General features: G+C 43.8%; 1 protein-coding gene across 1 annotated transcript; it reads left to right on the forward strand.

Moving 5' to 3' along the window:
* The first annotated feature begins 477 nt into the window (after nt 1-477).
* cfdp1 (craniofacial development protein 1) lies at nt 478-14720 on the forward strand. The gene is made up of 7 exons (XM_056416131.1): nt 478-723; nt 7190-7319; nt 10435-10717; nt 12642-12718; nt 13096-13203; nt 13713-13874; nt 14014-14720. Exons 1-7 carry the CDS (start codon nt 654-656, stop codon nt 14102-14104), a joined length of 921 nt encoding a protein of 306 aa, XP_056272106.1. The 5' UTR covers nt 478-653; the 3' UTR covers nt 14105-14720.
* The last annotated feature ends 1526 nt before the right edge of the window (nt 14721-16246 follow it).

The following is a 16246-nucleotide window of genomic DNA, read 5'->3' on the forward strand; positions in this document are numbered from 1 at the left end:
CCTCCAGGTCGCACGTAACGTCATTCACCCAAAACAGCGGAGTCAGACTGGCAGCAGGCGCACGTAACAGCAAGCTGCTGTCTGAGAGTGTTTCTATGTCTACACATTTCGCTGCTTCACTCCTCTGGGCTAAGCCCAGCGCCGCCGCTCCCATAACGCGCATCGCTCTGCCGTGATACGCGCGACACATCCGCGCACACAGGCGAGCACACTCTCACTAGCCCCCCCCGTCGACAACGCTCGCACTGGCTAAGCCCCGGATGTATCCAAATCCTAGAGACGCGCCTGTTGTGGAGTATTAAATATACTTTAATGATTACACTTGCTGCGGATTGCAGGTCGTCAATAACTGAATTTACCCTCCGGTTCGCTAGGGGGCGCTAATGCATCTTAACGTCGCCGGCTCGTCGCCACTCGACGTCGTACAGTTTGAACCTTCGGGCTTGCCGTCCGTCCACCGGATGTTGAGACGGCGTTCCTGTTCCACACATTCACACTGAAGCCCTGCTCAGACTTGAGAGAGCAACAGTTCAACTCTATTGTTCTTCTAGCAGCACCTGGGATACGCCAGGTAATCTTGGTAACGTTGCGCAAGCAGCGAATGAGCTCCGAGCAGCGTGAGCCCCCATGTAGCGCTGCCGGTCCCCTCCAGCATGATGAGCCTCTCGGACTACGACTCTGACGGGTACTCGTCCACTGAAGACGCGGACTACGTCCCATCAGGTGAGGCGCGCACCTGGCGGGAAGGTTCTCGTGTCCCTTGACGGTTCCGCGTTCAGCCCGCGCACCGCCGACTGAAGTGTAGCATGTCACGTGCCACCAAATAAGCGTTATCACCATTGTGTTCCTTTATTGTGTTATTTACGAACACTGGAGGCAATTATGAGACACGCGTCTGAAAGCAGCCCGGTACATCGCTAACTATGACCGTGATGCTAAAGATGATATATATATATATATATAAAATGTGTTATTATACATATATTATTATATAGATATATATTACATAATATGTATCTATTATATAGATATATATTATATACAAATAATATATATGTATTATATATAATATATATATTACATAATTATATCTATTATATATATATACACTACCGTTCAAAAGTTTGGGATCACTTAGAAATGTCCTTATTTTTCAAAGAAAAGCATTGTTTTTTCAATGAAGATAACATTAAATCAATCAGAAATACCCTCTATACATTGTTAATGTGGTAAATCACTATTCTAGGTGGAAACGTCTGGTTTCTAATGAAATATCTCCAGAGGTGTATAGAGGCCCATTTCCATCAACGATCACTCCAGTGTTCTAATGGTACATTGTGTTTGCTAATCGCCTTAGAAGACTAATGTCTGATTAGAAAACCCTTGAAAACCCTTGTGCAATTATGTTAACACAGCTGAAAACTGTTTTGCTGGAGATATAAGCTATAAAACTGGCCTTCCTTTGAGCTAGTTGATTATCTGGAGCATCACATTTGTGGGTTCGATAAGACTCTCAAAATGGCCAGAAAAAAAGAACTTTCATGTGAAACTCGCCAGTCTATTCTTGTTCTTAGAAATGAAGGCTGTTCCATGCGAGAAATTGCAAAGAAACTGAAAATGTCCTCCAGCGGTGTGTACTACTCCCTTCAGAGAACAGCACAAACGGGCTCTAACCAGAGCAGAAAGAGAAGTGGGAGGCCCCGGTGCACAACTCAGCAAGAAGACAAGTACATTAGAGTCTCTAGTTTGAGAAATAGACGCCTCACAGGTCCTCAACTGGCAGCTTCTTTAAATGGTACCAAAACGCCAGTGTCAACGCCGACAGTGAAGAGGCGACTCGGGATGCTGGCCTTCTAGGCAGAGTGGCAAAGAAAAGCCATATCTGAGACTGGCCAATAAAAAGAAAAGATTGGTATGGGCAAAAGAACACAGGCATTGGACAGAGGAAGATTGGAAAAAGGTGTTCTGGACAGATGAATCCAAGTTTGAGGTGTTTGGATCACACAGAAGAACATTTGTGAGACGCAGAACAGGTGAAAAGATGCTGGAAGAGTGCCTGACACCATCTGTCAAGCATGGTGGAGGTCATGTGATGGTCTGGGGCTGCTTTGGTGCTGGGAAAGTGGGACATTTGTACCAGGTAAAAGGGATTTTAAATAAGTAAGGCTATCACTCTATTTTGCAACGCCATGCCATACCCTGTGGGCAGCGCTTGATTGGAGCCAATGTCCTCCTCCAACAGGACAATGACCCAAAGCACACCTCCACATTGTGAAGAACTCTTGAGGGAAGAAGCAGGCAGCTTGCTGTCTGTAATGGAGTGGCCAGTCACCAGATCTCAACCATTGAGCTGTTGTGGGAGCAGCTTGACCGTATGGTCCGCAAGAAGTGCCCATCAAGCCAATCCAACTTGTGGAGGTGCTTCAGGAAGCGTGGGGTGAAATTTCAACAGATTACCTCAACAAATTAACAGCTAGAATGCCAAAGGTCTGCAATGCTGTCATTGCTGCAAAAGGAGCATTCTTTGACGAAAGCAAAGTTTGAAGAAGAAAATGAATACTTCAAATACAAATCATTATTTCTAACCTTGTCAATGTCTTGACTATATTTAGGGTCCGAGCGACAGACGAAGTCTGTCCGAGAGGACCCTATTGAAGTTGTTCGGGGTATTATTATTTCCACTTCTTAAGATTTTTATTTTTGAACATTGGGGGCATATTGGGGGTACGTATCATATCCCAAAACTCACCAAATTTGGCAAGCTTGTCAGGATTGGTGAAAATAGACGGATGACACCGACCTCGAAATTCGGCTTTAAAAAATTGCTCTCTAGCGCCACCTGGAAGTTTGACCGGCGATGCCCCTCACCCAGTATGTTCAAATGACTAGTTCTTTTTTTCCCAAGTCCACTTGGACCTGCTGTACAAAAAAGCCTCTCAGGACCCTAAGCTCCGCCTACATAAATTTTCGGCCATTTTGAATTTTGTGAAAAACACATCAGAGGCGTTTGCTCCAACATGCGGGGTCCAATTCATACCAAACCTATTAGAGATAATGATTAAGGAACCTATAGCATCTAAGATCTATCATCTTTTTTCAAATATATCATTGTGGTAAGCATCTATGGCCCAACGAACATTTTAGGGGCGTGTCCTGTTTTGTAATGCTCATAACTTCAACACTATTGGGGGGAAAAAACAGACTGTCAGGATATGTGTAGAATGGAGCCTGAAACATTCACAGCAAATTTCGTGCAATTTGAACCGTAGAGGGCGCTACAATAATCAGGGCTCCAGACTGCGACCAAATGGTCGCATTTTGCGCCTAAAATTAGACACAGTGCGAGTAAATTTTTCATCAACTCGCGCATGCGCGACCAGTAAATTAGCAGATTTTTTGTTTTGTTATTAAATATTTTTGTTGCTGACAAACTTGTTCTACACTTCAGCCCACTATAGTTAGCGGTAATGCCTGAATGACTGGTTTGCTAACCGACATTAACTCCAGAAGAAGAAGAAAGGAGACGAAAACCGAAGAAGAAGGCTGGGCTGTGTGTGAGAGCGGGGGCTAATGTGAAAAGAGGCGCACGCAGCGGAGACGCAACGAGGGCGAGGGCCGCAGAGTGAGAGGTCAGAGGGGATCCTCACCACCGAGCGGCGTCTCCGTCCCCCGAGTTGAATCTCTGGGTCAACTCAGCCGACTCTCACATGTCTGCCCCTAGAGATGCTCACGCTAAACACATTCGATTGGGAGCGCGCGAGGGTTTTGAGAAAGTTAGCGGAAGGATTTAAGTGACAACATCCGGTTTTGCAAAGTTAGCGTAAAGAACCACGTGAAACAACATCCGTTTTTGAAAATAAGATGTCGACAAATCATACACGAACATATAAAAGTAAACAATGAACTGATTTTGTATCTTTAGAGATCGTTTCTGAGATTTAGCTTAACATATGCTAAGATTAGAACATTTTTACTGGACCAAGGAAGAGTTTATAAAAATTAATCAGACTTGTGTATGTTAAGAAAAGTCCTGTATATAGATTTCCCCAAGAGTTCCAGGAAATGAATGATGCAGATGTGTTCCATACATATCTGAAATCCCCTACAATAGCAATCAAACAATTGTAATGTATCAATTAGGACATTTTTCAAAGTAAAAGTCCTAAATGTTTAAAGAAATCTATAATTTCTTTAATGTTTGCGTTGCTTTATATATGTATTTCCTCATAGTCCTCATAGCAATAATGCTACACAATCAATAGAATGCTTCAATCGACACCGTGATCGGTATTATCTGTGATCGGCAGATACTGATTTCAGTGATCGGTGATCGGCACCAAAAACCTGATCGGTGCATCTCTAGAAACCAACAAATGTTTTGATTGGCCACATCGAAGTGCAACATGCACATGCTCAAGGTATGTTTTTTCTTAAAATATGTTTAAACTCAATACAGTAACTTCTGAAGAGTTCTCTGTTGTGAATGTTTTGCAGTTCATGAAGGCAAAAAGGCATAAGATTGTATATTGTCAAATTATGTATCAGTAATACAGTAGAAATGATGGGAAAACTTTGCAAGTCGATTTATACTGTGCGCAGGGTTTTTCCTGCATAGAGAAAATTTGGGCGAGCCGAGAAGAGTTGTTAACGGGGGGAGGGGGTGCTAGTGAGGAGTGTGCTTACCCGTGTGCGCGGATGTGTGCGCGCATCACGGCAGAGCGGCCAGCTGCTGATCACTCACTCAATATCTCGACTGCATGAACAGATGGTGCGCGCATAGCGCGGCAAAAATTTTGACCCAGGAAAACCCTGTGTGCGCCCCTAAATTTTCTGCTTGCGCCCCTAACATTTTAAGTTAGGGGCCACTGTGCTCCTAGTTAAAAAAGTTAGTCTGGAGCCCTGATAATTCATCAAAGTTGGGCGTTTTTTGGCGTTTTTTGCTTGATTTGGCCATTTTCCACTTTTATACTGAGAAGGATTTCTACCCCAAAACGCCAACAGAATCGGCTCAGAATAAGTTTTATAGAATCTCAAGACTTGAACAATGAACACTGTGAAAAAAAATGGACTTTTCGCCGGTAGGAAATTGACGTTTTTTTACTGCCAATAATTGTGTACTTTCTGTGATTTCTTTATGTTAAAAACTATTGCTTAAACTCATCCAATACTTCCCCAAAAAATCATGTGTGATGCCAGTCAAGGCCTGAACACATTCACACGAAGAAACAAGCACATTTCTTCGAGGATCACCTATTGAAAAGTAAAATAGCCATAATGTATTCACTTTCACGATAATCTTACCCCCTATAGCTGATGCAATTACATATAATCAGTGGTACAGAGCAATAGGTGCTTGCCTAGTGACACAGAGACCTGTTTTTGATTCCAGGCTAAGGCAAAAATAATGTTATCAGGCTTTTTTCTACACTTCACTTAGAGACATATGATGCATGGATATGTTCACAGACACAAAGCGCCACCTACTGGCTCAACTGGACTTCCTTCAATCTGTGTCCTTCCAATAACCATAATTGATTCAATTTCACAATAATGTTACCCACTAAAGCTGATGCAATTACATCTAATAAGTGGCGCAGAGCTATAGGTGCTTGCTGTGTGACCCAGAGACCTGTGTTCCATTCCACATTCACATGAATAATACCAGGCACGAGCACAGACATATTGGGGGGCAGGTACTCCAACCAAAAAAAAGGGCACCCAATGCCAAAAAAAAAATCTGACAGAGTTGAAGCATTAGCAGCAATACACTGATGATGCTGTCCTCGACCTGCGTTTCCTCTGGCAGCATCAGACCACTAGCTTACATTTTCTTTATGAATAAAGATGAATTATTATATTGCAACAACAGTACAAGCATTCTGATTGGCTAATGGGTCTTCATGCCAGCCACGTATTGCCCTCCTTGCTGGTCTGATACGGATCCGTATTGCCCTCTTACGTCATTTTCAAAATGAGCTATATTGATAGACAGCCAAGAGCAGTGGTCCTCAAACTAAGGCCCGCCTCCACATTTGGCCCGGCCCTCTGAACAATACCAGAGAGGCATTATGATTTTTTTTCAGTCTGGCCACGCAAATCCTAGACTAGCCCGTTATTTAGAATGGAATAAGAACTCTCTCTCTCTCTTTTTCTCTCTCCTCTCTCTCTCCTCTCTTTTTCTCTCTCTTCTCTCTCTCCTCTCTCTCTTTTCTCTCTCTCTCTCTCTCCTCTCTCTCCCTCTCTCTACTCTAACATAACTAACGTCAGTAAACAGCTGGACGAGGCTTTTAAATCACGGATTTCGTGAGTTTTTGTTGATTTATTTTTTTAGGAAACGTCGGACCAGTTGTGACGTCATGCACTGCGCGGAGGAGGAAGTGGAGTTCTGCCCAAAATAATGTGAGCGCCTACGGCTGCCTGTAATCCAGCTATCTCTATAGCTCAGCGTGATAAGTGTAGGACTGGACACCCGGAGATGCGTGATCGATTCCAAGACAAGACAGCTTTTTGTCACCACTTTTTTTTTTTACATTGAATTTACATGACGTGGTCTACACTTCACGTAGGGACACACGATGCATGAATATGTTCACGTAGTTAAAGCGCCACCTAGTGGCTGAACTGGACTTTGTCGAATCTGCCCCAAATTTGTCGCGCTCGTTACAAGTCGCGGCCCGAGTCGAGTCCGACCGGCGCGCCCGCGTCCTCGGCCGAGCGGGTGAGCGAGGACCCGTTCGACGCTGCTTGCAGCTTTAATTTCTATACATTTTGCAACTCATTTGATAAATAAAAGTGAGTTTTCATGGAAAACACGAAATTGTCTGGGTGATCCCAAACTTTTGAACGGTAGTGTATATATAAATAATATATATGTATTATATATAATATATAAATAATATATATGTATTATATATAATATATATGTATATACATATATATAATATAATTATATATCTATTATATAGATATATATTATATATAAATGATATATATGTATTATATATATATATATATTACACTGTTGATACACTCAAGAAATCCCTCTGAAATTAATGAACTGTTTACATGTTTGATATGTTTCTAACTAATAATCCGACATGTGTAGTTCAACATGTTAAATCCAAACCGTCCCGGTTTTGCTGAACTGCTGTAAATTTTGATATTGTGATATCTCCCCCCCCCCCCCCAGACGATGACCTCAGCGAGGATGACCTCAATGAGTGTGAAAGGGAGGAGCCTCTGCACGAGGGCGACGGCGTGCCGCTTCCCGACGACGCCAGCAAGAAGAAGAAGAAGAAGAAGAAGGACATCGGCGTGAGGTGAGAGGCGTGGAGAAGTCCACGGGAGCACAGCCATCACACTCGTGTTCCCATGACAACCTAACGACCACTGCTGGGGTCACAAATGAGGCCCCTGTTCCTCTGGACCAGTGGCAGCTGGTGAAATTTTTTTGGGGGGGGCGCAGTTTAAATAGCACTCAACAATGAGAAGAAAAGAGGTTTTGAGTAGAATATTGTAAAAAACAAAGCTTTATTTAAAAAACACAGCGTGCTCAACACTGTCCAACAACAACTATCAACACACTGTGACTTTGGGCATGAGAGGTTCAGAGCAGCTTTAAGGAACATTGGGTCGGGTTTCAGAGGTTTGCAAAATAAAAGAGTTTCACCCTCACATGAAAGAGGTTCAGAGCAGAATAGAGTCAGAAAGAGATCACATGTTACATTGGGTGACAGAGCAGACCCACTACTGTAAAGAAAAGTAGCTCCTCTCTTTAAAGTGGGCAAACGTCTCAATAACTAATAAGACAGGGTTAGCTTCATGCTGTTAGCGAGTTAGCTCCATGCTCTTAGCTAGATAACTGCGTTAACATTCGTGCTTCACACTTGTCTGCAGCTCTTTAGACTCCTCCCCCCGTTGTAGTCCAGAGAGTTTCAGTCCCTTTGGAACAACAGACAGGACCAGTTGTGACGTCATGTTTTCAGCAGCGCTAATGTTGTAGTTGATTTATCACAAAACAACGTCAGGGGACGAACACGTCATGACCTGCTTGTCTGGTGCTGCGGGTCAGAGGAGAACTGCGCGGAGGAGGAAGTGGAGGAGGAGGAGGGAGGGGCGCAGCGGGGGGAGGGAGAGGAGGGGAGGGGGGCACGTGAGCTCGTGAGCGCCGTGGAGCAGGTCGGGGCGAAGTTCTCAGATAAATGCCCCGTCGGATATTAAAACACATTTGTGGTGACTTGATGACAGAGAGAGTAACTTTTATTCTTAAATACTGATGAATAAAAAAAAAGTGGGCTCCAGCATAAAGGGCACTTTACTCATCCAGGGCGAAAGGGCTGGTGCTTGAGCACCACTAGGGCTCTATTTGTGCACGTGCCTGTATATATATATATATATATATATATATGTATATATACATATATATGTATCACTGATTCTTGAGATAAGGGACAAAACTACTTTTGAAACCTAAAAAACTAAAATGGGCAGCACATTCATTTGGAATAGATTTTCTCATAAACACAGGTCTGACCGAACAAACCCTGTAAAGGAACACGTTTTTTATTAAATCACTTTTTATAAAAAATGACATTTATCCCATTTGTTTGTTGATATTTGTCAACTCCGTCAGATGCATTAGAAATCATTTAATTTTAATTGTAATGATTCAGTGACACTTTTAAGTATTTCAATATCTAATAATAGTGTGCCTACTCCTAGTTAAGTGATAAAAAAACCCATTGTATTCCCTTTTTTTAAATTTTACACAGTTGAGGAAAAACGCCTTTGGAAAAAACTTAATTTTGTTATTTATTTTTAAAATTGTACATATTTAATCTGTGGTTAAATGCAGTTAAGACACCACTGCATGTAGTCCATGCAATGTTTTAGTGAATTAACTCTATAAAATAAACAGAAGTAAAAGGCTTTTTTTTTTTTAAAGAGAAAAACCCACATCTTAGGGTGGGACAAAACTGACAGTGTTGACGGACTGATGTAACATCACAGCAAACCAGGTTAACAAGGCTGTAAAGCTCACATGAGACATTCATGTGTCTTCAGTCCCTCTATGCTTGGACTATAAGTGCATGAAACTGTTTAAGGACAAACTTAAAACTTATTAGCAAAGTCAATGAACGATGCAGGATCCTGAATCCTCTGTGTGTTACGAGACCATCAATCTAGAGAAATGGCACGCATAACAAACAGGCCAATAAAATGGGGACGGTGAAAGGTAAAGATCTTTAATGACCAAGAATAACTCAATACACCACCAACTCTATACTATAAATAAAGTAAAAGGTTAACTTTAAACTAAACCATCCTGGTTCGGTTGAGCACGTCTACTTGAAGTTGGCTCCTCCATCCTCTGCTCTAGTGGACGATCTGGAGGGGTGTCTACTTCTTGCCTAAAAGCAATAAATATAAATTAACATTTGTGTTGATCATGTATTTTTTGCCAGTCAGTTCAGTATAAGTATTATGCCAATATTAAATCATAAACACAATCTGTGTTTATTATGCATCCAATAATGAGGTTTTGGAGCATTTGTCAGCTCCGTCAGCTTGACCCCAACAGTCAGACAGCCATTCTGACGGAGTTGACGGCTGACGGAGTTGACGAAATTAAAGTTGTTATTGTCTGAATCGTATCCCGTACACTGGAGCCATTTAGATGTTTCCCAGTTGCTAGCTGCCTACATAAACTCACCAAAAACACCTCCATTTATTTCACAATTCTTATTTAAAATAATCATTCTTGGATGACAAAGTTCACATACAAAACCTGTGACGACAGTTATATCAACTTAGTTTGCTAAAAATATATATAAATGTTAAACTTCCGAGACCATGTGCTGTACTGCTGCCTCCATCAAGAGAAGAAGCGTACACAAGGGGTCCTCAGGCTTAAAGTTCACACCATAATATGCCTGATTTTTTTAATTTGTCAAAATTCTGACGGAGTTGACATGAACTGAGGACACTACTTTGAGCGGCAATTTTTAATGTATAATTTGATGGGTATTTTGCTTTATGTATTGGGTTACATTCTATAAAGCCATGCAATTCATTTCATATTGATATTTATGTATTTATTACATTTTTAATGACTTTTCTTTGCAATTAGAACCTGTGACCTCTGGCAGAGGACATGTTAATTTGCATGTACTTTCTAGGGCAATGCTTGCACTTTGTCAAATTGCTATGAAAATATATAAATATAGACACAACTAAGTACATTGGGGTAGTTAAGTCATTCATGTTGAGCTTTTAAAGTCTATTTCAATTAATTTATATATGTCATTCTTAAGTCAAGCTTTGCATTTCAGTGGAGGACATGAATTGTCCCTTATCTCAAGAATCAGTGGTATATATACATATATATATATATACAACTGCCTCATGTACTGGTGCCCTGGTCCCACAATGCAGGAAGAGGAAGAAAGGAGTCCTGAAAGTGGACGGGGAAGAGGAAGAGGGGGGCGGAGCCGAGGTGGAGGAGGCGCCGCAGGAGGAGTGGGGGAGAGGCCCCGCGGTGCGCGAGGAGGACGACGTGAAGCAGAAGAAGAAGTCCGACGACCTCTGGGCCAGCTTCCTGTCCGACGTCGGGTCCAGACCCAAAGAGGACTCGGCCGCCTCGGAGACCAGGACCGCCTCGGAGACCAGGACCGCCTCGGAGACCAGGACCGCCTCGGAGACCAGGACCGTGCAGAAGGTGAATGAGGGTTGCTATGGTTACCCAAAGTCCTCAAGTGGGTTTCACAATATGCAGCTTTAGTTCTCAAACCTACAACCTGTCCTCTGTTCCTCCTCTGTCCTCTGTTCCTCCTCTGTCCTCTGTTCCTCCTCTGTCCTCTGTTCCTCCTCTGTACTCTGTTCCTCCTCTGTACTCTGTTCCTCCTCTGTACTCTGTTCCTCCTCTGTCCTCTGTTCCTCCTCTGTACTCTGTTCCTCCTCTGTACTCTGTTCCTCCTCTGTTCTCTGTTCCTCCTCTGTCCTCTGTTCCTCCTCTGTCCTCTGTTCCTCCTCTGTCCTCTGTTCCTCCTCTGTCCTCTGTTCCTCCTCTGTTCTCTGTTCCTCCTCTGTACTCTGTTCCTCCTCTGTACTCTGTTCCTCCTCTGTTCTCTGTTCCTCCTCTGTCCTCTGTTCCTCCTCTGTCCTCTGTTCCTCCTCTGTCCTCTGTTCCTCCTCTGTCCTCTGTTCCTCCTCTGTCCTCTGTTCCTCCTCTGTCCTCTGTTCCTCCTCTGTCCTCTGTTCCTCCTCTGTCCTCTGTTCCTCCTCTGTTCCTCCTCTGTACTCTGTTCCTCCTCTGTCCTCTGTTCCTCCTCTGTCCTCTGTTCCTCCTCTGTCCTCTGTTCCTCCTCTGTCCTCTGTTCCTCCTCTGTACTCTGTTCCTCCTCTGTACTCTGTTCCTCCTCTGTCCTCTGTTCCTCCTCTGTACTCTGTTCCTCCTCTGTTCCTCCTCTGTTCTCTGTTCCTCCTCTGTTCTCTGTTCCTCCTCTGTACTCTGTTCCTCCTCTGTACTCTGTTCCTCCTCTGTCCTCTGTTCCTCCTCTGTCCTCTGTTCCTCCTCTGTACTCTGTTCCTCCTCTGTCCTCTGTTCCTCCTCTGTCCTCTGTTCCTCCTCTGTTCCTCCTCTGTTCCTCCTCTGTCCTCTGTTCCTCCTCTGTCCTCTGTTCCTCCTCTGTCCTCTGTTCCTCCTCTGTCCTCTGTTCCTCCTCTGTACTCTGTTCCTCCTCTGTTCCTCCTCTGTCCTCTGTTCCTCCTCTGTCCTCTGTTCCTCCTCTGTCCTCTGTCCCTCCTCTGTACTCTGTTCCTCCTCTGTCCTCTGTTCCTCCTCTGTCCTCTGTTCCTCCTCTGTACTCTGTTCCTCCTCTGTCCTCTGTTCCTCCTCTGTACTCTGTTCCTCCTCTGTCCTCTGTTCCTCCTCTGTCCTCTGTTCCTCCTCTGTCCTCTGTTCCTCCTCTGTCCTCTGTTCCTCCTCTGTACTCTGTTCCTCCTCTGTCCTCTGTTCCTCCTCTGTCCTCTGTTCCTCCTCTGTTCCTCCTCTGTCCTCTGTTCCTCCTCTGTCCTCTGTTCCTCCTCTGTCCTCTGTTCCTCCTCTGTACTCTATTCCTCCTCTGTCCTCTGTTCCTCCTCTGTTCCTCCTCTGTCCTCTGTTCCTCCTCTGTACTCTGTTCCTCCTCTGTCCTCTGTTCCTCCTCTGTCCTCTGTTCCTCCTCTGTTCCTCCTCTGTCCTCTGTTCCTCCTCTGTTCCTCCTCTGTTCCTCCTCTGTCCTCTGTTCCTCCTCTGTCCTCTGTCCCTCCTCTGTACTCTGTTCCTCCTCTGTCCTCCTATGTCCTCTGTTCCTCCTCTGTCCTCTGTTCCTCCTCTGTACTCTGTTCCTCCTCTGTTCCTCCTATGTCCTCTGTTCCTCCTCTGTCCTCTGTTCCTCCTCTGTACTCTGTTCCTCCTCTGTCCTCTGTTCCTCCTCTGTCCTCTGTTCCTCCTCTGTTCCTCCTCTGTCCTCTGTTCCTCCTCTGTCCTCTGTTCCTCCTCTGTACTCTGTTCCTCCTCTGTCCTCTGTTCCTCCTCTGTCCTCTGTTCCTCCTCTGTCCTCTGTTCCTCCTCTGTTCCTCCTCTGTCCTCTGTCCTTCAGGCTGCTCCTCTGAGGACAGAAGCTCCTGCGATGGTGACCATCACCAAAGTGTTTGACTTCGCTGGAGAGGAAGTGAGGTGAGTCTTCTGAGGACACGTCCATCAAAGTGTGTTTGACCGTGTTCACATTGGCCACTAGGTGGCGCCACTAACACACAGAGAGTACAGATGGAAGTAGAAGAAGAATAACGGTGACCACCAGGTGATCTCTTCACTGACGGATCAGCACCATGTCTCATTATACGCAATAACAACAACAACAACACCACGGATAGTGACACAAACAACGTGGTCAGTTCAGCAGCTGTGTGTGTGTGTGTGTGTGTGTGTGTGTGTGTGTGTGTGTGTGTGTGTGTGTGTGTGTGTGTGTGTGTGTGTGTGTGTGTGTGTGTGTGTGTGTGTGTGTGTGTGTGTGTGTGTGTGTGTGTGTGTGTGTGTGTGTGTGTGTGTGTCAGGGTGGACAAAGTGGTGTCGGCAGACTCCAAGGAAGCCAAGCTGTACCTGAGCAGCCAGAAGGAGGAGGAGGAGCTGCCCCCCCCCTCGGCGGGGCAGCCCGGCACCAGGTGCGTGACGTCACTGAGGAGAGAGGTGGATGTTCAGCATTGTGTGAGTGGATCTGTGCACGTGGATCTGTGGGCGTGCACGTGAGCGCTCTCTCGTTTTTTTTGGGGTTTGTTGCCACGGCAATTTCAAATCATTTGGGGACGAGCCCGCCTCCAAAACCCTCTGACAGGAAGTGGGAAATCTTCTTCCAACAGACAGGAAGTGTGTCCACAAGCTATTTCCTATCCATCTCTTATGTGTGTGTGTGTGTGACACAGGAAAGAGCCATCAGCACCACTCCCTCATTAACTATGTGCGCACACACACTCATACACACACACACATGATGCTGTTCTCTAACGTCACAGGAGTAAAATAGCAAAATAATATGGTGACGAAGTTCAACCAATCAAAGCTCTTTAACTCTACATGACATCATTCACCCTGATGGGAGGAGCTAAGGTTCACCTGTCCATCAGGAACTAACACTCACACCTCCATGTGCTGACCTTCACTCTCTTGTGTGCAGCGCCAAGCGGGCGGCGCCGGGCATGTCGGGCCTGTTGGGTCGCCTGGGCTCCAAGAAGCAGAAGATGAGCACGCTGGAGAAGTCCAAGATGGACTGGGACGCCTTCAAGTCGGAGGAGGGCATCGCCGACGAGCTCGCCATCCACAACCGGGGCCGCGAGGGGTGAGGCTCTCTGACGGGGGTTCTGTGTGTGAGTGTGTGTCTGTGTATGAGTGTGTGTCTGTGTGTGAGTGTGTGTGTGTGTGTCTTGCGGGAAAGAAGCAGGACTAACGTTTGTGTGTGTGTGTGTGTGTGTATTCAGGTACGTGGAGCGGAAGAACTTCTTGGAGCGCGTCGACCACCGCCAGTTTGAGAGAGAAAAGGCCGTCAGACAGAGCAACACCAAACAATGACACACACACACACACACAGTGGAGCAGATGGACAGAGTGTGTGTTGCCCCGGAGCGGTTTCACGACGGGCCGCTCAGTGTTTCCTGTGCTCTGTGAGAACCAATCGGAATGCTTCACATCAAAGATCTTCTTGGGGGGGGGAGGGGGGGGGTCTGTTGCTCCCTCTCGGACCCTGGCGGTCCCTCCCAAACACAGAGACCTTCATCGTGTCCTCAGACAACGAGGTTACTCCTCTTCATGTCTCAGGACACCAGGACCCTCCTACCTGAAGGACGCTCCGACCTGAAGGACCCTTTGAACTTTGAAGACCGTAGCGCTCTGTAGGTCCTTTGTGTTGCATTCCTCACATGGTTGGTTCTAATGTTCGACCGGATCAGCTGTAGAAGTCCCCCCCCCCCCTGCAGTGAACAACATGAGGAGGAGGAGGAGGAGGATGTTATGTTCATGTAAATATTAGACGGTCAATAAACTGATCCTTTTAAATACGCTGGTTGATGTCTTGTTTGTTCTCTGCAGTAGTGATGAAGAGCCTCTTCATCGTCATCATCACTCCACCAGTAAGATTTTACCCCAAAACGTAATGTCAATAAAATGTTAATGAACCAACAACCTGCAATCTTGAGTTGAGGAAAGAGTTTGTTCTATATCTGTTTCCTCTCTACATTATACAATATGTTTACTTTCTACATGTACTATATCTATGTTTCATCTCTACATGTTCTATATGTTTAATCTCTACATGTTCTATATCTGTTTCCCCTCTACATTTATTCTATCTGTTTCCTCTACATGTTCTATATCAATGTTTCATCTCTACATGTACTATATATATGTTTCCTCTCTACATTATACTATATCTATGTTTCCTCTCTACATGTTCTATATCTATGTTTCATCTCTACATGTTCTATATCTGTTTCCTCTCTACATTATACTATATCTATGTTTCCTCTCTACATGTTCTATATCTGTTTCCTCTCTACATGTTCTATATCTATGTTTCATCTCTACATTATACTATATCTATGTTTCCTCTCTACATGTTCTATATCTATGTTTCCTCTCTACATGTTCTATATCTATGTTTCATCTCTACATTATACTATATCTATGTTTCCTCTCTACATGTTCTATATATGTTTCATCTCTACATGTTCTATATCTATGTTTCCTCTCTACATGTTCTATATCTGTTTCCTCTCTACATTATACTATACCTATGTTTCCTCTCTACATGTTCTATATCTATGTTTCAACTCTACATGTACTATATCTATGTTTCCTCTCTACATGTTCTATATATGTTTCATCTCTACATGTTCTATATCTATGTTTCTTCTCTACATGTTCTATATCTATGTTTCCTCTCTACATTATACTATATCTATGTTTCCTCTACATGTACTATATCTGTTTCCTCTACATGTTCTATATTTATGTTTCCTCTCTACATGTACTATATCTGTTTCCTCTCTACATGTACTATATCTGTTTCCTCTACATTCTATATCTATGTTTCATCTCTACATGTTCTATATGTTTCATCTCTACATGTTCTATATCTGTTTCCTCTCTACATGTTCTATATCTGTTTCCTCTCTACATGTACTATATCTATGTTTCCTCTCTACATGTTCTATATCTGTTTCATCTCTACATGTTCTATATCTATGTTTCCTCTCTACATTATACTATATCTATGTTTCCTCTCTACATGTTCTATATCTATGTTTCATCTCTACATGTTCTATATCTATGTTTCATCTCTACATGTTCTATATCTATGTTTCCTCTCTACATGTTCTATATCTATGTTTCATCTCTACATGTTCTATATCTATGTTTCCTCTCTACATGTTCTATATCTATGTTTCCTCTCTACATGTTCTATATCTATGTTTCATCTCTACATGTTCTATATCTGTTTCATCTCTACATGTTCTATATCTATGTTTCATCTCTACATGTTCTATATCTATGTTTCAACTCTACATGTTCTATATCTGTTTCCACTCTACATGTACTATATCTGTTTCATCTCTACATGTTCTATATCTATGTTTCATCTCTACATGTTCTATATCTATGTTTCATCTCTACATGTTATATATCTGTTTCCTCTCTACATGTTCTATATCTGTT

This window comes from Pseudoliparis swirei, chromosome 6 (assembly GCF_029220125.1).
Source record: "Pseudoliparis swirei isolate HS2019 ecotype Mariana Trench chromosome 6, NWPU_hadal_v1, whole genome shotgun sequence".
Classification (NCBI taxonomy): domain Eukaryota; kingdom Metazoa; phylum Chordata; class Actinopteri; order Perciformes; family Liparidae; genus Pseudoliparis; species Pseudoliparis swirei.